This window comes from Canis lupus, chromosome 3 (assembly GCF_003254725.2).
Source record: "Canis lupus dingo isolate Sandy chromosome 3, ASM325472v2, whole genome shotgun sequence".
Lineage (NCBI taxonomy): Eukaryota > Metazoa > Chordata > Mammalia > Carnivora > Canidae > Canis > Canis lupus.
The window spans coordinates 36,242,966-36,268,057 of record NC_064245.1 but is presented as its reverse complement, the minus strand read 5'-3'; the positions used below and the strand labels follow the sequence as shown (position 1 = coordinate 36,268,057).

Sequence of the window (25,092 nt, the reverse complement as noted above, 5' to 3'; positions counted from 1 at the left end):
ATAGGGATTGCATTAAACATGTAAATTGCCCTGGGTAATATTGACATTTGCACAATATTAATTCTTCCAATCCATGAGCATGGAATATTTCTCCATCTCTTTGTGTCTTCCTCAATTTCTTTCAGAAGTGTTCTATAGTTTTTAGGGTATAGATCCTTTACCTCTTTGGTTAGGTTTATTCCTAGGTATCTTATGCTTTTGGAAGGACAAACATTATATGGTCTCGTTCATTTGGGGAATATAAAAAATAGTGAAAGGGAATAAAGGGGAAAGGAGAAAAAATAAGTGGGAAATATCAGAAAGGGAGACAGAACATGATAGACTCCTAACTCTGGGAAACTAACTGGGGTGGTGGAAGGGGAGGTGGGCGGGGGGGTGAGGGTGACTGGGTGATGGGCACTGAGGTGGGCACTTGATGGGATGAGCACTGGGTGTTATTCTGTATGTTGACAAATTGAACACCCATAAAAAATAAATTTATTTTAAAAATAATAAAAATAAATAAATAAATAAAATAAAAATAGCAAAAGCTGTATGTATATATGCATGTACATATAACAGGTCACCCCTAAAAGAATACCTGGAACTCTTTAGTGTGGGAAATGCATCACATAGTTTAGGACTCCAAAGTGCTTAGTAGGTGAAACCAAAAATATTGAGGCATACTAAGAGATGAGGAGAGATATTTGACTCCTGATTAGCAATTGGAAAAAGAAAAGAAGATGCATACTCAAAAGAAAGCATCTTTCAGCATAGTTCCTCCTCAAATTGTTGGGTCTTTGTATGATGGAAGTTACTCCTGTCTTTGAGGACTTTGCTATCTCCAGTGTGGCATTCTTCTTCTCTTTATCTAATATTCTAGATTCTAGAAAATAAGTTATTAAACTTTCTTACCATCTCCTTTTTAATGGATTTTCAGTAACTTTTTAAAGTCTTACTTGTGTGTGTGTATGTGTGTGTGTGTTACATACCAACTCCCTGGTCACAAACAAACTGTCCCTCCTCCCATACTACCCTTCCCGCACCACATTCATGTGGCTAATTCCTTCTCTTTCTATAGATGTAAATTTATGTGTCACCTGTCTGGGAAGGTTTGAGTCGGGTGCACCTGTTTGGGCCTCTTTAGCCTCCATACTTCTATTACAGTGGCATTCACTGCACTGAAGTGTAATTCCCATGATTCATCTGTTCCTTTCAATAGACTGAATGCTCTGAGAGCACACTTCAACGTCTAGTCTGCTCACTATTGCATCCCAAACTCCTAGCACAGCAACTGCAACATATTAGGGGCCCAATATATATTCCAAATTAATGTGTAAAATAAAAAATATTTATTTATGCAACTATGGCAGGGCATAAGAATGCAATTTCTACTCACTCTTGATTGTATACAATATTGACTTCTATTATATCTGATCAATTATCTTCTTAATGTACTGTTATATCCTATTGGCTAGTATCTTGTTGAGAATTTTGCATCCATGTTCATCAGAGATACTGGTCTATAATTCTCCTTTTTGGTGGGGTCTTTGTCTGGTTTTGGAATTAAGGTGATGCTGGCCTCATAGAACAAGTTTGGAAGTATTCCATCCCCCTTTATCTTTTGGAACAGCTTTAGTAGAATAGGTATTGTTTCTTCTTTAAACGTTTGATAGAATTCCCCAGGGAAGCCATCTGACCCTGGACTTTTGTGTCTTGGGAGGTTTTTGATGACTGCTTCAATTTTGATGACTGCTTCCTGGTCATTGGCCTGTTCAGGTTTTCTATTTCTTCCTGTTCCAGTTTTGGTAATTTGTTCCTCAAAGAGTTAAAATAGAGCTACCCTATGACCCAGCAATTGCACTGATGGGGATTTACCCCAAAGATATAGATCCAGTGAAAGACTGAGGCACCTGCACCCCAATGTTTATAGCAGCAATGTCTACAATAGCCAAATTGTGGAAGGAGTCTCAGTGTCCATCGAAAGATAAATTGATAAAGAAGATGTGGTTTATGTATACAACGGAATATTACTCAGCCATTAGAAACGACAAATACCCACCATTTGCTTCAACGTGGATGGAACTGGAGGGTATTATGCTGAGTGAAATAAGTCAATTGGAGAAGGACAAAAATTATATGGTCTCATTCATTTGGGGAATATAAAAAATAGTGAAAGGGAATAAAGGGGAAAGGAGAAAAAATAAGTGGGAAATATCAGAAAGGGAGACAGAACATGAAAGACTCCTAACTCTGGGAAACGAACTAGGGGTGGTGGAAGGGGAGGTGGGTGGGGGGTGGGGGTGACTGGGTGACGGGCACCGAGGGGCGCACTTGATGGGATGAGAACTGGGTGTTATTCTATATGTTGACAAATTTAACACCAATAAAAAATAAAGGTATTAAAAAAATAAAGATAAATGGATAAAGAAGATGTAGTCCATATATACAATGGAATATTACCCAGCCATTAGAAAGGACGAATACCCATCAGTTGTTTCAACTTGGATAGAACTGGAGGGTATTATGCTGAGTGAAGTAAGTCAATCAAAGAAGGACAAACATTATATGGTTTCATTCATATGGGGAATATAAAAAATAGTGAAAGGGATTATAGGAAAAGGAGAGAAAATGAGTGGGAAATACCAGAGAGGATGACAAAACATGAGAGACTCCTAACTCTGGGAAACGAATAAGGAGTAGTGGAAGGGGAGGTGGGCGGGGAGATGGGGTGTGGGTGATGGGCCCTGAGGGGGGCACTTGACGGGATGAGCACTGGGTGTTATACTATATGTTGGCAAATCGAACTCCAATAAAAAAATAAAAATATATACCTGATCAATTAGCATAGAAATGGTGTCTTGATTTAAGAAGTGTGGTTGGATTCCTTTCTCTTTTCATTTTTGCACTTACTGTATGTGTTACCTTTGGAACAGTAACCTGTTTGTGTTCTTGTCTCATTTCCCTAGTAAGAAGTTATTTGTTTACTCCATTTTTTTTTCTTTAAAAAATACTACTTCAAGCCTGTTAGAATGTCTATTATTTAAAAAAAAAACAACATGAAATCAAGCATTGGTGAAGATGTCGAGAAAAAACAGAACACTTCTCCACTGTTGGGGGAATATAAATCAATGCAGGAGTATAGAGCTTCCTCAAAAAATTAAAAACTATCATGTGATCATGATATCATGATAATGATATATCATGATAATATCATGATATTAGAACAATCATGTGATCCAACAATTTCACTTCTGGACATTTATCCAAAGGAATCAAAATCACTACCTTGAAAATATATCTGCAATCTCATGTTCACTGCAACATTATTTGCAATAGCCAAAACATAGAAATAACCTGAATGTCCATCAGTGGATGAATAAAGAAAATTATCTATCTATCTATGAATATCTATCATCTATCTATCTATCTATCTATCTATCTATCTATCTATCTATCTATCATCTATCTATCAACTATCTATCTATAAAAGGAAGGAAACCCTGCAAATTGCAACATGGATGACACTTGAGGGCATTATGCTAAGTGGAATAAGTCTGAAATGGAGAAATACAAATGCCATATGATGTCACTTATAAATGGAATTTTTTTATTTTTAAAGTATCTTATTTACTTATTCATGAGAGACACACAGAGAGAGAGGCAGAGACATTGGCAGAGCTAGAAGCAGGCTCCCTGCAGGGAGTGGGATATAGGACTCAGTTCCAGGACCCCAGGACCACGCCCTGAGCCAAAGGCAGACATTCAACCACTGAGCCACCCAGGTGCCCCTGGAATATATATATGAATGTATATATATATAATATGAAATATATATATAACGAAATATATATATATATATATATGAAATAATTTCTACACCTAGTATGAGGCTCTAACTTACAACCCTAAGATCAAGAGTTACATGCTTTACTGACTGAGCCAGCCGGGTACCCCATAAATGGAATTAAAAAAAAAACAACCTGAAATCATAGATACAGAGAATGAATTAATGGTTGTCAGAGATGGTGATTAGAGGTGGCGTGAGATGGGTAAGGGTAGTCAAAAGGTACATTCTTTCAGTTATAAAATTATAACTGGGGATATAACATGCAGCATGGTGAGTATAGTTAATAATACTGTATTACATATATGAAAGTTGCTAGGAGAGCAGATTTTAAAAGTTCTCATCATCATAAGTGTAGTGTCCACCTGTCACCATACAATGTTATTACAATATTATTGACTATATTCCCTATGCTGTAAATATCAAGGTGAACACTGAGGAATGTATACAATTGTCCAATCACTGTGTTGTACACCTAAAACTAATATATCATTGTATGTCAACTATAGTTCAATAATAAAAATTTACAAAATAAAAAAATCCCCAAAAAACTTCTCATCACAAGAAAAAAATTGTAGCAATGTGTAGTGATGGATGTTAACTAAATGTTGTTCACCTAAAACTAATAGTATATACCAATCATATCTCAACAAAAATCAAATAAATAAAATTCTACTAGATATTGGTCCAATTTCTTAGTGCATTCAAAGAACTAACTCTTGAAATAATTCTTGTTTACATTATTTTTCTGAATAAATTTTCACTAATTTCAACTTGTCCCTATATCCTTTACTTTAGAGTATGTAATAATCCAGGAAGAGACAGAACAAATGTATTTATAAATAGCATGTACATGTTGTGTATATTGTTTAGAATGCTGCTGTAATACTCAGAGAACACGGCTGTGGTTTGAAGGCTAGGGTAGCATTCCCACTAGAGTGGTGTTCATGAGTTGATTATGTGAAGGCTCAAGGTGGAAGAGGCCATCGAAGGCTTTCCTAGCAGAGGAAATACTAAACCGCATAACATGTTTTTTTGAAACACATCTTTCCAATGTAATAATGATACTACAAATGTTGTTTTCCTTTCTCAGAATAGATCAGGTGGCACTGTATTTTTTATTAAGTTTACAAAGGCCCTTTTTGTCCTTCATGACTTTAATAAAATGAAGTTGATTACCATGAAATATGTGTGTGGTGTTTGTTAAAAAAAAAAAAAAGAAAGAAAAGAAAGAAAAGAAAAGAAAAGAAAAAAAGAAAAGAAAAGAAAAGAAAAAAGAAAGTGAGATTCCAGCCAGCAGAACAGATAAAACATTTCGTGTTGTAATTAAGAACTCTTCCCCAGCCATAGCAGTCTGAGCTTCACACTCTCATCCAAGATTCATATCAAGGATTTGCAGACTCCTTTCTGTAAGTAACCTTGCCCAGCACCTATAAGGTGAGCTTTCTGGAAAATATTTGACAAGCCCTCCAACCTTTTATTTGTGCCCAGTGTAAAAATCTAAGAAAAGTATTGAATGCTCCCTTCAGGCACCCCATGCTGGGGTAGATATATTTTGGACCACATATGAATTAACACCCCTGCTTGCTAGGAAGCCTCTTTCAAGTCTGGCTACCTCAGACAGTATAGGACCTGTGCAGCCCTGCGCATGTCACTTGATGGGGTCAGCTCCTCATTTCTCATGATACAGTCTTTCTCCTTTTCCACAGATTCAGTTTTCTATGGCATGGATATTGTGCCTGCATCTGTGAGCATGGGGCAGCTTTGGAATGGTTCTTTCTTGTTCTGTCTCCCTTTCTGATATTTCCTACCCATTTCTTCTCCCTTCCTCTCTATTTCCTTTCACTATTATTTATATTCCCCAAATGAATGAGACCATATAATGTTTGTCCTTCTCCTACATGGAAGACTCCTAACTCTGGGAAGCGAACTAGGGGTGGTGGAAGGGGAGGAGGAGGGGGGTGGGAGTGACTGGGTGGCGGGCACTGAGGGGGGCACTTGACGGGATGAGCACTGGGTGTTGTTCTCTATGTTGGCAAATTGAACACCAATAAAAAATAAATTTATTATTAAAAAAAAGGAATGGTTCTTTCTGTCTCTCATAGCAGAGAGAAAAGTGAATAAAAACACATGGAGTTAAGTAGGAGGTGCAGGACTGACTGCTCAGGGAGCTCTGGGTTTGATTGAACAAGTAGACAGGAGTCACAGTGCTACAGAGTCAGCTCACCAGTGAGGAGAGCAATAGGACATTAGAGAAAATGACCAGCATGCTGCCATGGCAGGAATGACAGCTGTGGCCTTGCTCCAGAAATGAAACATCCTTGATATCTCCTTTATTATTTTATTTTATTTTATTTATTATTTTATTTATTTTATATTTTATTTTAATTTTATTTTTTAAAAATATATATTATTGAAGTTCGATTTGCCAACATATAGTATATTTTATTTTTATTCATGAGAGACACAGAGAGAGAGACAGAGACACAGGCAGAGGGAGAAGCAGATTCCCCATGGGGAGCCACATGCAGGACTCAATCCCAGGATCCCAGGATCACGACCTGAGCCAAAGGCAGATGGTCAACCACGGAATCACCCAGGTGACCCAATATCCCCATCATTTTAAATTTAAGGGGGCATATTTATTTTGCTTCTACAGAGAATTTTTGGATGAGAAGTAAGTAATATTCTTTAACATTTCTAAAATAAATAGATATCTTGACTTTGGGTAAGTGGTGGCATCAAAACCAGGTCACCTCTGCCTGAATTACTGCAGAACTGCCTCTGCCATAGTAAGTCTACTAACTGAGGATGGATTTCTCTGAGCATACAAAGCTTCTTGAACATTTTTAGCCCCTGCACATACCTATTAATTTATGCCGTCAAGTGTTGGGAATCCTGTCAATACAGATGTAATTCCCTCACCCAAATACAACTCCATTTACTTCTTTAGGGGATGATGTCACACGTGTTCACTTTATTATCTGGTCTTTCTCCAGAAAGAATTCTGGCTTTGACAAAATGATCTTTTCCTATCTTCTTAAGTTTGAAGGACTTCTGGTCTTATTAAATGCCCATTTCTTGCCCCACTCCTTTGTAGGACTGAAAGCTTCATAATGAGGTTTATCTCATGATTGCCCCTCACCCCTATCCTCATTCCATTCCACCCTTGGAGGAATTGCCCAGTGGCCCATTGCAATTCAAGAACTGCTGGATCACAGATGTGCCATAGGCACCCTTCCCACCCTAAACCCACCTCCCGCCCCAAGGTATCCCCTGTGTCTTCCTCTGCATCACTTCAGAGAAGGCACCTTCACCTCAGTCTTCTAGGAAGACCACGTTTCAATTCTTGGCTTCACTGCCAAGCAGTAATATGATCTGGTTACGCCCATTAATCTCGCTGAAACCAAGTTTCTTAATGTGTACAATCAGAATAAAATTGCTTTCTCTAAGAGTAATGTGAGGATTCATCAGAAAAAAATCCCTAGCCTCTTATGTAGGACTTTATGTCTTGAGGGTAGGGAGTAGAGTACATTCTATAACATGGAATATTAGATATATGTATTTTTATATACATATAAAAATATATATATATATAAAAGCAGGACGTGTAGGGCAGTTGTAGGCAGGTGGGGAAAGTGTAGGCTATGGACTCATTCTGTATGAATTAAAATCCTAGCTCCTCCTCTCACTAAGCTTTATGATCTGGGGAAAGTTAGTTACATACTTTGTTCCTATATTTCCTCCATGGTGCAGATATAGTAAGTATCTGTCTCAAAGGCTGTTTTACGTATTAAAGAGAAAATACACAAAAAGGTCTTTAGCACAATGCCCCACGCTTAAATGTCCATAGTAAACAGCTAAATTTAATAAAATGTAGAAAATGTGAGAAAGGAACTTTCAATATTTACACTTGTTTCTCTGTGGTGCGATTATGAACATTTTTGCTTTGTGGTTTTTCTACTTTTCTGTATTTGTCAGTTTTGAAATGAACATGTAAGTCACATTTAAAAAACCATAAACTTCACACATTTGTAATGATGACCAGTGACTGTCCCATCCTATTCGATAAAATTATATTTGTTCATCAGGTAAAAAGTTATTCCCAACCCATCCTACTTTGTTAAAAAGATAAAGTACACTTTTCCAAAAATGATTGTATCACAATAATTTTTAATGTTTAAAGTTTACTCATGGTGGGGCTGTAATTTGTGTTTAGTAAAGTGTGCCAAGTGCCCACATCGAGACCATTTCTGTCCACATCACTGCATTCCATATGGATGTTTCCTGTGCCCATCGAGGTCCTAAAGAGAGGGGCCTTGACTTTTCCCTTGGTTAGGCCAGCTTTACTGGGGAGTCTTTCCAAACTCTCCAGAAGTAGTCTACTCTAATACACATCATCCGTTCCATATAAAAGAATAAGATGGAAAATTTCTCAATGAATTTCATAAGTTTAGCACGTCTCTGGTACAAAAAATTCAAAGGTAGCACAAAAGCGAAAGCACCAACCGAGCTTACTCATAAACAAACATGCATAAATTCTACACACTATCTAGGAGTACTGAAATGAATACAACATTGCATTAAAAGGTATAAAAGCACAGTACTGAAAACTTAAAGTTACACGTGAAATACTGCACTGTAAATCCTGAATACTCTAGTAATGTCCCACCCCCACCCCTCCACCGCCCTGGTGAGGGTCAGAAACCATTAATATCTGCCTCCAGACCTTGCTAGTCCTCGGAGACACTGCTGCGGGGGCAGTAGGCAGTGGGATCAGCCTCCCGCAGAGCTCTGGCCTCCTCCAGAGCTTCTCTGTATCGGGAAGGCCAGGCCTGGGGGTCTTTCTTAAAGACTCTGGCCAGGAACTCCATGATTTGCATCTTGGTGATTTCGCGGCTGGCACGGGAGCCCCAGAAGAACTCATACTCAGGTGGCTCTACGTGGGGCACGCGCTGGTACTTCAGGTAATTCTGTCGGACGAACTCCTCGGTGATGAGCTTCCTCACGTCTCCAAAGGTGGAGTGCTTCTTCCAGGGCCGCAGCCCCAGGATGCGCAGCACGTTCCAGACGGCGCTCTCTCTGGCGCCGCGACCCTTCACGTAGATGAGGCTCAGGATCATCAGCAGGAGGCCTGTCATGGGCATGCGGTTGCTCAGCGCCACCCTGTCCAGCTCCTCTGGCTCAAGCGCTTTAACGAGCGAAAACTCCATCGTGTGCAGGCTAGTGAGCCTCAGGTGCAGCCCGAACACTCGTGCGAGGATGAGACTGGTGCGCCTGAGGATGCTTCTGCACCATTTCTTGTAACTGCCGATGACATCCTTCACCATGTCTGGGAACCATATGATCATTCTCTTCTGGTCCTTGACCAACACGTACCACATGAGCTCGTGCGCCTTCTGCACCAGTTGGGCCGGGGCTGGCGGCGCAGGGGCAGGCTGGGCCGCGGTCGGGGCCTGGTGGGCGCGGCCTTCCTCCGTGGCCTGCTGCAGGGCCTTTGGGTCTCCCTCTTCGCTGGACGCCTGGGGTGGAGGCGAGGCCAGAGAGCCGTCGGTCGGGCCTGAAGGACGCCTCTCCGGCCCTGCGAGGGTGGCGGCCTGAGACGCGGACGGGGAGGGCTCCCCGGGACCCCCAGGACTGCGGTGCGCCTCGGAATTGGAGGCCTCGGCTGCAGAGACGAGGTCACACACATCCTTACTTTGTTCGGACATGTCTGCGCCGTCTGACTAGGGCACGGCCTCCGCGTCCAAGAGCTCCTCGAGCCTGCGCTCCCTCCGCGGACTCCCGGAGAGGAAGTGCGCGTTGCTGCGCGCGGCGCCTTCCGCAGCAGCCTGGCGGGGCGGGGCGGCGGCGGAACTGGCCAATGCGCTTGCGCGTCCGCAAGCCGAGCGCCGGGCTCCTGCCGGCGGGGCGGGGCGGGGCGGGGCGGGGCGGGGCGGGGCGGGGCGGGGCGGGGCGGGGCGGGGCGGCCCCCTTAGAGGTGGTGCCGGGCCCCCAGGACTAGGACAGTGCTGACCTGCAGGCTTCCCATTTGGGCTGAGGTGGTGGTGGGGAAGAGGGGAGGAGGATGCATGAGCACTGGAGAAGGAGTAAGTTTAAGGAGAAAGATGATAACTTAACTTTCTGAGATAAGTTTCTTGAGTTTCTTAGGAAATGTTTTATTTGGGTGGATCCAGAATCAAGGTACATCTAAAAGTCCCGGAGAAAGATCTAGGCTGGTGTGTGTCTGTGTAAACTTGAGTTTCATGACAGTGAATGTGAGAATTTAAACCTAGAGAATAATCAGAATTGCCCAACAGAAAAACTGTGAAGAGGAGGACTGAGATTGGAATCCTAAGAATTGCCAATGAAAACTGAGTCCCCGCCACATCAGACAGGTCATAAAAGGAGAAATGCTGAATTTAGGCAATACATGTGCAAACGGAACTTTCTTGGATATAATATACGAATGACATCGCTAGTGTTTTAATGGTCATTGATTTTGGTTTTCTACTTACCTTCGGTCATTTGGATTTGCTTTTAATTTTTCCATTAAGAGCTCAACTTACAAAGATTGTCATATTTATTAGCATAAACTTTTTCCCTAATCTGCCTGGCACCCTATCTTCCCTGATGACTGCTATGACTTCTGCCCCTGTGTTGTGAAAACTTCACCTTCTCCTAGGACCCCACCACACTCTCTCAACATCTGACTGATCACATGTGGCAGCCACACCCAAATCCCTTCCAAGACTTGTTTTTCTTTTTGTTTTGTTTTGTTTTGTTTTAACGTAGATCATAATTGGCAATCTTTGTCATGACCAACAACGAGATGATCCATAATTGTAGTTGTGTGTGTGTTTTATTGTTTTGTGATTTTTCTTTCATTATCTGTTTTAATTTTAGAAAACACTTACATATTGAACAAAAACAAAATTGACACTCCCAGAAAAGCATCTAAGAAGAGAGGAGTGGGTGTAAGAGCCTCTGGTTGCAGGCTTCCTAAGGCTGAACCAATGTGGTCCTTCTGCCCTTCCTGGGTCCCTCAAGCCAACAGCTTCTTAAATAATGCTGTCTTGAGACTGTTATGTCACTAGAGATCCAAAGCATATTTAAACTATTGCCATTTCCGGAGTCCTCTTAGTTGTATCAAACCTTTCTCATTTCTCACTTTATATTTTCTCCAGGAGATTGGCTTCAAAGTGTTTTCCGTGTTCTTTATCTATCTTTGGATTTTCATGCTTGCATTACCTTGGGCAGGACGATGCCTCCAGTAGGACTCCTTAACCTTCCACTTCACAAGGGTAGTTCCCACAGATCTTCCAGGTTTGTCTTGTTGGGCTTTTTCCCAGTTATCATTTTCTTCTGTAATTTATATATTTCTATTTTTATTATACCTTACAGAATTGTATCAGTTATATTTGTTGTTTGTATTACTTAAAAATGGCTATCAAATCAATTTACTGCCCTAATTCCTCTTAAATTAATACTTCTTTCTTGAATTTTATATCCATTACTGTTCTTCTTTTTCCTTGCATTTGGATTTTTTTTTCTATTTGGGCTATTTAGTTAATTTAAGGTATTTTTAATACTGAAAATGTTTGAGCTATTTATTTATTTATTTATTTAGCCTATTATTTAAATCTCACCTCAGCTTGGCTATAAGCCATATTTTTTGCCATGTGAGGTTATGAAAATTACATCCTCATATTTCATCATTCTAGATTTAATAGATTCATGAAGTTAAATTGCAAGCTTGAGCACAACAATTATAAAGGTATAAAAATGCTTATGTATAAAAAGTATGAAAACAATTTTAAAAATGATTATAAAAGCACAACAATTATAACATTATAGAAGTTCCTGCTGCAGTGGGATATTAGAGCTCCAGCCAGAGAGCTTCCTAGGTTTCAGTTGCTGCCTGAGTTGGAATGGACCTCTTTCTGGTAAAGTTTCCCATGGCCAACAATAGTCCCTCACCTCCACCACAGTTCACACCTCACTTTTTTTAAAAGATTTTATTTATTTATTCATGAGAGACACAGAGAGAGGCAGAGACATAGGCAGAAGAAGAAGCAGGCTCCCTGTGGGGAGTCCCATGTGGGACTTGATTCCAGGACCCCAGGATCATGACCTGAGCCAAAGGCATACTCTCAACCACTGAGCCACTCAGGTACCTCTCACATATCACTTCTGTTAGGAGGGTTGTTTAATACTGTACCAGTCCCTGTATATTGTGACCTTTATGAGAGAGTAGGCTCAGAGAGTTTAAAACATCAAAACTGATGTTCAAGTTTGAAACCATGGACAGGGGAAATGCCTAGTACTGTTCATTTTTGAATCCCAACTGTATCCTTGCTAAAGAGATAACTTTGTCTTCCCAGAGAAGAGTCTGCTGAAGGTGCTTCGTTTCCTACAAAGAAGAAAACTCATTTGGGGAAGGTAAAAAAAAAATTAAAGCTTGGGAAGGCCTTCAGGTAGAAAAGGTATACCTGCACAAGTGTCATGGAAAGGTTCAGTAGTTTGATAGCTACCCATTAAGGTAGCTTAATTAAGACATTAAGGTGTCTACCCATAAACCAGATATGCAGACCTTCAGAATATTAAGAAAAAAGGAAAGATGGCACCATGGGAATGAAGAGGAAGTGAGTACTCATGAGACATCGACAATCTTTTTAACTTAAGAATTAAGATTTGGAACTGTAGCTCCAGTGATGCCCTGAGAATGGTGAGGGTAAATTAGGCTTGGTGGGTATCTCCAGGATCAGACCTATTTGATATGGTCAATGAGTCCCTATAGACCAGCAGATTAGAAGTAAAATCCTGAACTTTACAAAATATCTCTCCCAAATAAACTAATGAATGGCTACTCTTTAAATCAAGATTATGTAAGTAGAAGTTTCCTAGATGTAGGAAGCATATGGAGAAATTATAACTTGAAATATTCTGGTACAGATACTTTTGCTGATGGGATACTTCAGACTATGTAATGTGGAACACATTTCGCAGCTGTGGAATAAGCTGTTCTTGGCAGACTCTGGAATAGGAGGAGAAGGCTGTCCTGGCACTAGTTTCTATAGTGAACAGAGGAAGGGGGGGTCACTCAAGAGCTTCCAGTGGACAGCACACATGCTCACAGTGCAGAGGCCCAGAGGCCCCAAATGAAATGTGAGTCCTTCTGGCTCTTTCCTGTCAACATAGGCCATAACCTCCACCTTGGAGCCCCCATATGGGCCCCAAATGCCTCGTAGGCCAAGGAATTGAAACAGAGAACTCACATTAATGCGTTCAGCAAATATTGAGCAATGACTATCATGTGCCTAAAAGATTTGCATTTTAGAAAAGTAGCTCAGTCAGAGGGAGAAACCAATTGCCCTGGGACTATTTTTCAGACTGGCCCTTTGTGTTAGAAAATAGTGAGCAAAGACAAGGAGTGCTGCTTTCTACAGTTGGGAGAGGGAGGAACGGGACACAACACTGGCCCCTCATCCTCTCCAGGCCCCCTAGGGTAAGACTGCACAGTCCAACTGAGACCAAAGACACTCACTGAAAGGGAAACCTTCTAGTTCTTCCCAGACCAACAATGCAGGCTGCTAACTCTCAGGAACTAACTAGGTCAGTCAGGAGTGTCTTTTAGAAAGGTCAAGAAAATCAGGGTTAATACTAGAGTTGGGGGCAGGTGGACAAGGAGAGACAGAGGGACCAATTAGGGGACATTTTGTGGGACTCCTTTTGACATAGGATGATGGCTTGCATTCATCCTGCAACTATTTATTACACACTATATTTCAAGCATTGTGCCTGGGGATATAATGAGGAGACATATGTTCTCTGCAATCAATACTGAGGGGGAAAAGGGTCATAAACAACAAAAAAGTTGATAATTAAATTATCATTATGTATAATGTTACGGCATATGTATAATATACTGCCAAGGAGCCACAGTGTTGTCACAAAAAAATAGAACAGAAGAAACATGTCAATAGGGCTGCCAAGGAAGACATAAAAAATAAGCAAAGGTAAGAGATATTGTGATTATCAGAGAGGGCTAGTATTCTGTCTTGGGGGTTGTCTAGGATTGAACAGTGCCCTGTGGCTAACCACCTCCTGAAACTATCCGTAGACCAAGTACCTGAGAAAAGAGAATAGATATGTCCCCCATATATCTGCATACACAAGTCTCGGAAAAGAAGCCTGGACTAAAAATAAATTTTAGAGATAAAGATGGTAATAACATCAGCCTGAGAGAGCACCGAGAGTAGAGTTCTTCAAAGGGAACCATCTGTCATGAGAATAGGTTAATTTTTCATTGTGTGATGGTATAATGCACGTCACAGAGGTTAACACCTCTGTCCCCTTTACGAATATATAAATTCCCTCTAGACATTGGACAAACAAAAATAAAGTGTAATAAAAGAAAAAAAAAAGCACAACTTCCCCCCCTTACACTGCCAAAAGCCCTTTTATGGACAGTATAGTCTCTAGTCAAGAACCGTGAAAATGACAAGCAGAGAGGAGTGGAGAAAGAGCCAACCAAGAGGTCCAGGTCATTTGAGCCTCTTCCCAAACTATCATATGACTTTTCTCACTAGATCTATTTATAGGACATATTAAAATAGATTTCTTCATCTTCAACAATCGTCTTGAAGATTGAATCCTATTCTAGCAAACCCTGGGTTCAAGTTTGTGGTGTATAATTCTTTTTACATATTGCTGAATTTAATCTACTGATACTTTCTTGAGGATTCTTCTGTGTGCGTTCATCAGGATATTTGTCTGTAGATATCTTTTTTTGTAGTATCTTTTAATGGTTTTGATATCAAGACATTAGGACCTTATAAAATTATTGGGGACACTCCTCCTCTTCTATTTTATGGAAGTGCATATGTAGAATTGATTTTATTTTATTTAAATGTTTGGAAGAATTTACTTTGTATGTGAAACTATCAGTATCTAGTGATTTCTTTTCCAGCATTTCTATACACTAACAATGAGACTGAAGAAAGAGAAATTAAGGAGTCAATCCCATTTACAATTGCACCCAAAAGCATAAGATACCTAGGAATAAACCTCACCAAAGATGTAAAGGATCTATACCCTCAAAACTATAGAACACTTCTGAAAGAAATTGAGGAAGACACAAAGAGATGGAAAAATATTCCATGCTCATGGATTGGCAGAATTAATATTGTGAAAATGTCAATGTTACCCAGGGCAATATACACGTTTAATGCAATCCCTATCAAAATACCATGGACTTTCTTCAGAGAGTTAGAACAAATTATTTTAAGATTTGTGTGGAATCAGAAAAGACCCCGAATAGCCAGGGGAATTTTAAAAAAGAAAACCATATCTGGGGGCATCACAATGCCAGATTTCAGGTTGTACTACAAAGCTGTGGTCATCAAGACAGTGTGGTACTGGCACAAAAACAGACACATAGATCAGTGGAACAGAATAGAGAATCCAGAAGTGGACCCTGAACTTTATGGGCAACTAATATTCGATAAAGGAGGAAAGACTATCCATTGGAAGAAAGACAGTCTCTTCAATAAATGGTGCTGGGAAAATTGGACATCCACATGCAGAAGAATGAAACTAGACCACTCTCTTTCACCATACACAAAGATAAACTCAAAATGGATGAAAGATCTAAACGTGAGACAAGATTCCATCAAAATCCTAGAGAAGAACACAGGCAACACCCTTTTTGAACTCGGCCATAGTAACTTCTTGCAAGATACATCCACGAAGGCAAAAGAAACAAAAGCAAAAATGAACTATTGGGACTTCATCAAGATAAGAAGCTTTTGCACAGCAAAGGATACAGTCCAACTACAAATTCAATTTCTTTTTAATTTGTTAGAGTATTATCAGATTATCTTGTTCAGGTTGTATGAGTTTTGGTAACTTTGTAGTTTTTAAAAAGTTGGTTCATTTCATCTAAGTTGTCAAGTTTAGGTGTGTAGTGGTGGTTGTAGTATTTCCTATTATCCTTTTTTTATATAAATTTATTTTTTATTGGTGTTCAATTTGCCAACATATAGAATAACATCCAGTGCTCATCCTATCAAGTGCCCCCCTAAGTGCCCATCACCCATTCACCCCACCCCCCGCCCACCTCCCCTTCCACCGCCCCTAGTTCGTTTCCAAGTTAGGAGTCTCTCATGTTCTGTCTCCCTTTCTGATATTTCCTACTCATTTTTCTCCTTTCCCCTTTATTCCCTTTCACTATTTTTTATATTCCCCAAATAAATGAGACCATATAATGTTTGTCCTTCTCTGATTGACTAATTTCAATCAGCAAAATACCCTCCAGTTCCATCCATGTCGAAGCAAATGGTGGGTATTTGTCGTTTCTAATGGCTGAGTAATATTCCATTGTATACATAGACCACATCTTCTTTATCCATTCATCTTTCGACGGACACCGAGGCTCCTTCCACAGTTTGGCTATTGTGGACATTGCTGCTAGAAACATCAGGGTGCAGGGGTCCTGGCGTTTCACTGCATCTGTATCTTTGGGGTAAATCCCCAGCAGTGCAATTGCTGGGTCATAGGGCAGATCTACTTTTAACTCTTTGAGGAACCTCCACATAGTTTTCCAGAGTGGCTGCACCATTTCACGTTCCCACCGACAGTGCAAGAGGACTCCTCTTTCTCCACATCCTCTCCAACATTTGTGTTTCCTGCTTGTTAATTTTCCCCATTCTCACTGGTGTGAGACCCTTTTTCATTGTGGTTTTGATTTGTATTTCCCTGATGGCAAGTGATGCAGAGCATTTTCTCATGTGCATGTTGACCATGTCTATGTCTTCCTCTGTGAGATTTCTGTTCATGTCTTTTGCCCATTTCCTGATTGGATTGTTTGTTTCTTTGCTGTTGAGTTTAATAAGTTCTTTATAGATCTTGGAAACTAGCCCTTTATCTGATACGTCATTTGCAAATATCTTCTCCCATTCTGTATATTGTCTTTTAGTTTTGTTGGCTGTATCTTTTGCTGTGCAAAAGCTTCTTATCTTGATGAAGTCCCAATAGTTCATCCCATTATCCTTTTAATAAGTTTATCAACTATTGGCTTCCTCACCCAAACTGGCAACACACACACACACACACACACACACACACACACAGCACAGCTATTCTTCCAGATAGGCATTGTTCTTCCATGTACATGGGGGCTCCAGGGAAAGCCAGTAACTCTCTGTCAACATCTTGTCAAATATCTTGAATATATATATATATATATATATATATATATATATATATATATATATTTCACCAACTGTTACCTAAAAGTTAAGGTTCCTTGTGCTCCTGCGGGTCCTGCTTTATGTCTCCTTCTCTTCTCACTCTATGCCCTCACCTAGCAACACCATCTTCCATATCTTGAAGCTGTCATGGTCTAGAACTGGATGGTCTAGAACTGGATATTCAACTGCTTACAGGGCATTTTAACGTTATGACTTTGAAGTTTAAATTCAGTGCTCTACTCTATTTCATCAATTTCCAAAGGCAATCTTTCAGTTGCCTCTATGTTTTTTATTTCACAGTGTGTAACATGACTACATACCAGTTTCCCCAGCAAAAAATAAGAATACAGTTGACTGGCTCTCCTTTATCTCTTGTATTCAACTAATCACACAATCTTCACCTCCTCAATGCCACTGCTACACATCTCTTAATATGAAAGTACACATTCAAACTGTTCTTTCTCACTTGGATTGCCACAGTGGACTTCTATTGCATCTTCTCACTTGTTTATTTACTCACTACAGTTTATTCTCCACATTGAAACCAGTACATTTTCTGAAATTACGATCTTCTCCCCATTTCAATTTCCTAGGGCTACTGAAACAAATTACCACAAACTCAGTGCTTTAAAACAATAGAAGTTTATTTTTTCCATGGCAGATAAAATCTGAAAATCAAGGCATGGCCATACAACCACTTACTGCTTTAGGGGAGAGATCTTCCTTGCCTGTCTTGTCTTCTGGTGGCTCCTGGCATTCTTCAGCTCATATCACAATAACCCCAATCTCTACCTCCATATTCATACAAATATTCACATGGCCGCTGCCCTGGTGGGTCTCTGTGTCTCTGCTCTCCTTTATCCTAATTTGAGGATCATCAACCATTAGATTGAGGGCCCAATCTAAATCCAGGATGATCTCATCTCAAGATCCTTAACTTAATCATATCTGCAAAGGTCCTTTTTTGGGGGGGAGGGGGTGGGCACATTCAGTAACATTCACAAGTTTGGGGGATTAGGGAATGGATATCTTTTGAAGGTCTATTTTTCAGCCCACCCAGGGGTCAATAATATGCAAAGAAAATTGAGCCAGGTTATATTAATAGTTTTAGAAGTAGAAAAATAATATGGACACTTGGGGAAAAAATCAAAGGAAGAAAAGTTACTGGCAAAACTCTTTTCTTCCATGAAAGTTATCCCTTTGGAGGAATGAATGAAAGATGATTTAAGTATTGCATAGAGTACCCATGGATTTACAGGAGCTACATTTGGAGACAATAAAACTGGCACAGGCTGCTGGATAAAGTCGAAGTCTACCATTTCTCCTAACTCCTTGGTATCTGGTACTGTAGAGTCATACCAACCCACAATATACTGGTCTCAAGAGGAAAGGAGTTCACAGTAGGTCTCATTGGTTGTCTTTAGGAGTCCCATGGGAAATAGCTTCTAATACTCAGATACTAACTCTGGAATAAGAAGATCTCTTCATTTCATGAAGATGGGACCCAATGATCCTCACTGCATCAGAATTCTTAGTGTTAGAATGACTGTTTCAACATACTTGAAAAGCAAAGCAAAGCTGGAGGCATTACAATACCAGAGTTCAAACTATATTACAAAGCCATAGTCATCAAGACAGTATGGTACTGGCACAAAAACAGACACATAGATCAATGAAATAGAATAGAAAAAATAGACAGGGACTCGCAATCTATGGTCAACTAATATTTGACAAATTAGGAAAGAATATCCAATGGAAAAAAGACAATCTCTTTAATAAATAGTGTTGTGTAAACTGGACAGCAACATACAGAAGAATGAAACTGGACCACTTTCGTACCCCATTCACAAAAATAAATTCAAAATGGATTAAAGACCTAAATATGAAACTGGACTCTGTCAAAATACAGGCATCAACCTCTTAGACATCTACATTGGAATTTCTTATTAGACACATCTCTGGAGGCAAGGGAAACAAAAGCAAAAATGAATACTTGGGATTTCAACAAGTTAAAGAGCTTCTTCACAGTGAAGGAAAAAAATCAACAAAACTGAAAAGCAATGTACAGAATGAGAGAAGATATATTCAAATTATATCTCTAATAAAGGGTTAGTATTCAAAATATATAAGGAACTTATCAAACTCAAAAGCCAAAAAAAAAAACACCCAGAATTCAGTTAAGTAATGGGCAGAAGACATGAATAGACATTTTTCCAAAGAAGACAAGGTGATGGTTAACAGACACATGAAAAGATGCTCAACATCACTCATCATCAGTGAAATACAGATCAAAACCACAATGAGATATCATCACCTCACACCAGTCAGAATTGTAAACTCAATAATACAAAAAACAACAGGTGTTGGTAAGGATATGGGGAAAGGGGACCCTCCTACAGATGGTGGGAATGTAAATTCTTGCAGCCGCTATGGAAAACAATATGGAGGTTACTGAAAAAGTGCAAAATAGAACTACTCTATGATCTAGCAATTGCACTACTAAGTATTTACTCAAAGGATACAAAAATACTGATTCAGAGGGATATATGTACTTCAATGTTTATAGCAGCATTATCAATAATGGCAAAACAATGGAGACCCTAAATGTCCATTGACTGATGAATGGTTAAAGAAAATGTAAAATACACACACACATGTGTGTATATATACATAATATATACATTTTACATATATATGTATATATATTATATATATATAATATTACTCAGCTATAAAAGTGAATGAAATCTTGCCATTAGTCATGATGTGGATGGAACTAGAGTGTATTATACTAAGTGAAATTAGTCAGAAAAATACAAATACCATAGATTTCACTCATATGTGGAATTTTAGGGGAAAAAAGATGAAAATAGGGGGAGAAAAGGAGAGAGAGAGAGAGAGAGAGAGAGAGAGAACCCCATAAACTAGACTTTTAATTATAGAGAACAAACTGAAGGTTGTTGGAGGTTATGTGGGAAGGAGAAGATATCTCTTTGTGGTTTTGATTTGCATTTCCCTGCTTATTAATGATGTTCAGTGTATTTTCATAGGTCTATTTGCCATCTGTAGGTATTCTTTGAAAATATATAGACAGGTTCTCTACCCATTTTTAATTGGATCATGTAGGGGAGTTTTCTGTATGTGTTGAGTTGTATCAAGTTCATTAACCATTTATCAGATGTATCATTGGCAAATATCTCTTCCCATTCAGTAGTTTACCTTTATTGTGAAAAAGCTTTTTATTTTGATGTAGTACCAATAGTTTATTTTTGCCTTTGTTTCCCTTACCTGAGGAGACATATCCAGAAAAATATTGCTAAAGCCAATATCAAAGAAATTACTGCACATTTTTTCCTTTAAAAGTTTTATGGTTTTAGGTCTTACATATAGGTCTTATTTTGAAATAATCTACAGAAGAGTGACAAAGATAGTACAGAGCATCTGTGTATATCCTTCCTCCTATTTCCGTTAAAGGTTCACATTTCATAAGAGTGGTATATTTATCAAAACTAATAAGTTAACAATGATGCAATACTATTAACAAAACAGACTTATTTTTATTTTATTTTTATTTCTTCTAATGTCCTTTTTTTTTTCTTTTCCAGAATCTAATCCAGAATACCACACTGCATTAGGCATCATATCTACTTAGTCTCTTCTGATCTGTGGCACTTCCTATGTTTGTTCCTTGTGACATTGACACTTTTGAAAGGAATCGGTGAGGTATTTTGAAGAATATCCCATCCATTTAGATTTATTTGTCTGATATTTTCTCATGATAATACGTAGGTTGTTAATTTAGGGAACTAATAACACAGAAGTGAGGTGCCCTTTATACTATATTACATAGGGTATATGTGATATCAACATTATTTTTTTCAAAAACTTATTTAAATTCAAATTAATTTACATACAGTCTAGTATTAATTTCAGGGGAAGAATTCAGGGATTCATCAGTTGCATATAACATCCAGTGGTCATTACATCAAGTCCCCTCCTTAATGCCCATCACCCAATTACCCTTATCCCCCCATTCACTTCTCCTCCATCAATCCTCAGTTTGTTTCTTATATTCAGGTCTCTTATGGTTTGCCTCCCTCTCTGTTTTTATCTTATTTTATTTTTCCTTCCCTTCCCCTTTGTTCATCTGTTTTGTTTCTTAAATTCCATATATGAGTTTATTGCTGAGAGTGATACCCACCAGATGTATTCACTGTTAAGTTACATTTTTTTCCTTTCCATTTATAAGAAGGAAATAACTAATTTCAGACCACACTTAAGAATCAAGGAATTAAATTCCACCACTTGCTTGAGGGAGTAACTTCAAAAAAATGTGTAAATATATATTAAAATAACCAGTATCCTAGCTAGAGAATTAGTTAAGAAAAAAAGATAAAACTCATCCAAACTGAAATGGACAAATTATCTCTATTTTCAGATAGCATAATCTTATATACATAAATCCCTAATGACTCTACCAAGAAAATGTTAGAATAAATTCATTAAGTTGTAAGATGGAAAATCAACATACAAAAATTTATTGTATTTTTACACACTTATAATGAACTACCTGAAAGGAAAACAATATCACCAACAATCAAAAACAAGAAAATAATTAGTAATTAAATTTAATTAAGGAAGTTAAAGATGTATAGATCAGTCTATAAAACATTAATGAAAAACATTGAAGAATACATAAATAAATGAAAATATATGCCACGTTTATGGATTAGAACAATTGATATTGTTAAAGTGTACATACAACCCAAAATCATTCATAGACAAAAGTGCAATCTCTGTCAAAATCCCAATGAAATTTTTCACATAAATAGAGAAAAAATCTTAAAATTTATGTGGCATCACAAAATGTATATGATATCTTAAAATGTTATAGTTAAAACAATCTTTAAAAAGGAATACAAAAGTGGACACATCACATTTATTGATTTCAAACTATACTCCAAAACTTGAATAATCAAAAAACTATGGTACTGGCGTAAAAGCAGACATAGATCAATAGAACAGAACCAAGAGCCTGGGAATAATTTCATGCATATGCTGTCAATTAATATTTGATGAATAAGTCATGAATACTCAATGAGAGTAAAGATGGTCTTTTGAATAAATGGTCCTGGGAAAACTGAACATTCATATGCAAAAAAATGAAGAAGATGAGAAAGAAGAAGAACAACAACTTCCTTCCCTCTCTTACACCACCAACAAAAAGTAGCTCATAATGGATTAAAGACTTAAGTAGAAGACTCGAGATCATGAAACTGTAGAAGAAAACATAAAGAAAAAGTGCCTTGAGAAGAAATGTGTGGGAAATATCAGAAAGGGAGACAGAACATAAAGACTCCTAACTCTGGGAAACGAACTAGGGGTGGTGGAAGGGGAGGAGGGCGGGGGATGGGGGTGAATGGGTGACGGGCACTGAGGGGGGCACTTGAGGGGATGAGCACTGGGTGTTATTCTGTATGTTGGCAAAGTGAACACCAATAAAAAATAAATTTATTATTAAAAAAAAAGCGCCTTGATGTCATTCTTGACAATTACTTTTTGGCTATGACACCAAACACAAGAAACAAAAGAAAAAATCAATAAGTGAGACAGGATCAAACTAAATATTAGCACAGCAAAAGAAATATTATTTAGCCATAAAAAATGAAATCTGGCCATTTGCAACGAAATGCTGGAGCTAGAGAGTATAATACCAAGCAAAATAAGTCAGAGAAAGGTATCATATGATTTCAATCATATGTGGAATTTAAGAAACAAAACAAATTGGGAGGTGGCAGAGAGACAAACTAAGAAACTCAATCTTAACTTATAGAGAACAAACTGATGGTTACCATAGAAAAAGTGGTGGAGGGGATGGGTAAAATAGATTTTAGGGATTAAGGAGTGCACTTGTGATGAGCACTGAGTGATATATAGAATTGTCAAATATCTATTTGGTACACCTGAAACTAATATAACACTGTGTGATAACTATACTGGAATTAAAGTGCCTCTCTCTTAAATAAATAAATAAATAAATAAATAAATAAATAAATAAATAAATAAATAAAATATTTTAAAAATTAAAAAAATATATAAAAACTCAAAAAAAGGGATGCCTGGGTGGCTCAGTGATTGAACATCTGTCTTTGGCTCAGGGCATGATCCAGGGGTCCTGGAATCAAGTCCCACACTGGGGTCCCCAAAGGGAGCCTGCTTCTCCCTCTCCCTATGTCTTTGCCTCTCTCTTTCTCTCTGTCTCTGTGTGTGTGTGTGTGTGTCTCATGAATAAATAAATAAAATATTAAAAGACAACTTTAAAAAAGTAACAGTAAACAAAATTAACACATAACTTACAGAATAAGGGAAATATTTGCAAACCATCTATCTGATAAGGTGTTAATATTCAAAATATACAAGGAAGTCTTACACCTCAATAGCAAAATATCAAATAGTCTAGATTAAAAGGTGGGCAAAGGACCTAAACAGACATTTTTCCAAATAAAACATATAAATGGCCAATAGGTACATGTGAAGGTGTTTATCATCACTAGACATCATTGGAAAATGCCAATCAAAATTACAATGAAACGTCACCCCACCCATGTTAGAATGACAATATCATACAGACAAGAGATTATAAGTGCTGACAAGGATGTGGGAAAAGACAATCCTTGTGCACTGTTGGTGAGGATACAATCTGGAATAGCCACAATTGAATACACTTATGGAGTTTACTCAAAAAGCTAAAAATGGAATTACCAAATAATCCACCAATCCACATTTGGGGGAGGAGCAAGATGGCGGAAGAGTAGGGTCTCCAAATCACCTGTCTCCACCAAACCACCTAGAAAACCTTCAAATTATCCTGAAAATCTATGAATTCGGCCTGAGATTTAAAGAGAGACCAGCTGGAATGCAACAGTGAGAAGAGTTCGCGCTTCTATCAAGGTAGGAAGACGGGGAAAAAGAAGCAAAGGAACAAAGGCCTCCAAGGGGGAGGGGCCCGCGAGGAGCCGGGCTGAGGCCGGGGCGAGTGTCCCCAGGACAGGAGAGCCCCGTCCCGGAGGAGCAGGAGCTGCACCGACCTTCCCGGGGAAAAGGGGCTCGCGGGGAGGTGGAGCAGGACCCAGGAGGGCGGGGATGCCCTCGGGCTCCCGGGGACAGTAACAGACACCTGCGCCCCGGGAGAGTGCGCCGAGCTCCCTAAGGGCTGCAGCGCGCACGGCGGGACCCGGCGGGACCCGGAGCAGCTGAAGGGGCTCGGGCGGCGGCTCCGCGGAGGGGGCTGCGCGGCCCCGGGAGCAGCTCGGAGGGGCTCGGGCAGAGGAAGAGGCTCCGTGCGGAGGGGGCTGCGCGGTTCCAGGAGCAGCTCGGAGGGGCTCGGGGGCGGCTCCGCGGAGGGGGCTGCGCGGCCCGGGAGCGCGAATCCACCAGCGCAGGCTCCGGAGCACAGGGCGCCGGGACACAGCCCAGGATCCCGCCTCCCCCGGGACAGGCAGAGGCCGGGAGGGCCCAGGACAGCGAGGACGCTCCTGCCCCAGCTGAGCAGATCAGCGGCCCCGCCCCGGAGCCTCCAGGCCCTGCAGACGGAGTTCCTGCCGGAGCTGAATCCAGGTTTCCAGAGCTGCCCCGCCACTGGGGCTGTTCCTCCTGCGGCCTCACGGGGTAAACAACCCCCACCGAGCCCTGCACCAGGCAGGGGCACAGCAGCTCCCCCAACTGCTAACACCTGAAAATCAGCACAACAAGCCCCTCCCCCAGAACACCAGCTAGACGGACAACTTCCAGGAGAAGCCAAGGGACTTAAAGTACACAGAATCAGAAGATACTCCCCGGTGGTTCTTTTTTTGTTTGTTTGTTTTTGTTTTTGTTTTTGTTTTGTTTTGCTTTTTGATCTGTTTCCTTCCCCCACCCCCTTTTTTTCTCCTTTCTCTTTCTCTTTTTCTTCTTTTTTTTTTTTTTTTTTTTCGTTTTTTTTTTTCTTTTTCTTCCCTTTTTTTTTCTCTTTCTCTTTTCTTTCCTTCTTTCTCT

At 39.5% G+C, this 25,092-nt stretch overlaps 1 protein-coding gene across 1 annotated transcript; it reads right to left on the bottom strand.

Moving 5' to 3' along the window:
• Positions 1 to 7,979: 7,979 nt before the first annotated feature.
• Positions 7,980 to 9,662, bottom strand: NDN (necdin, MAGE family member). Its single transcript, XM_025437901.3, has one exon. The coding sequence runs from the start codon at positions 9,535 to 9,537 to the stop codon at positions 8,560 to 8,562; it is 978 nt and encodes a 325-aa protein (XP_025293686.1). The 5' UTR covers positions 9,538 to 9,662; the 3' UTR covers positions 7,980 to 8,559.
• Between the last annotated feature and the right edge of the window lie 15,430 nt (positions 9,663 to 25,092).

Bases quoted from the DNA above. Each gene is read 5' to 3' on its own strand.
- NDN (XM_025437901.3), bottom strand. From the start codon at position 9,537: ATGTCCGAACAAAGTAAGGATGTGTGTGACCTCGTCTCTGCAGCCGAG.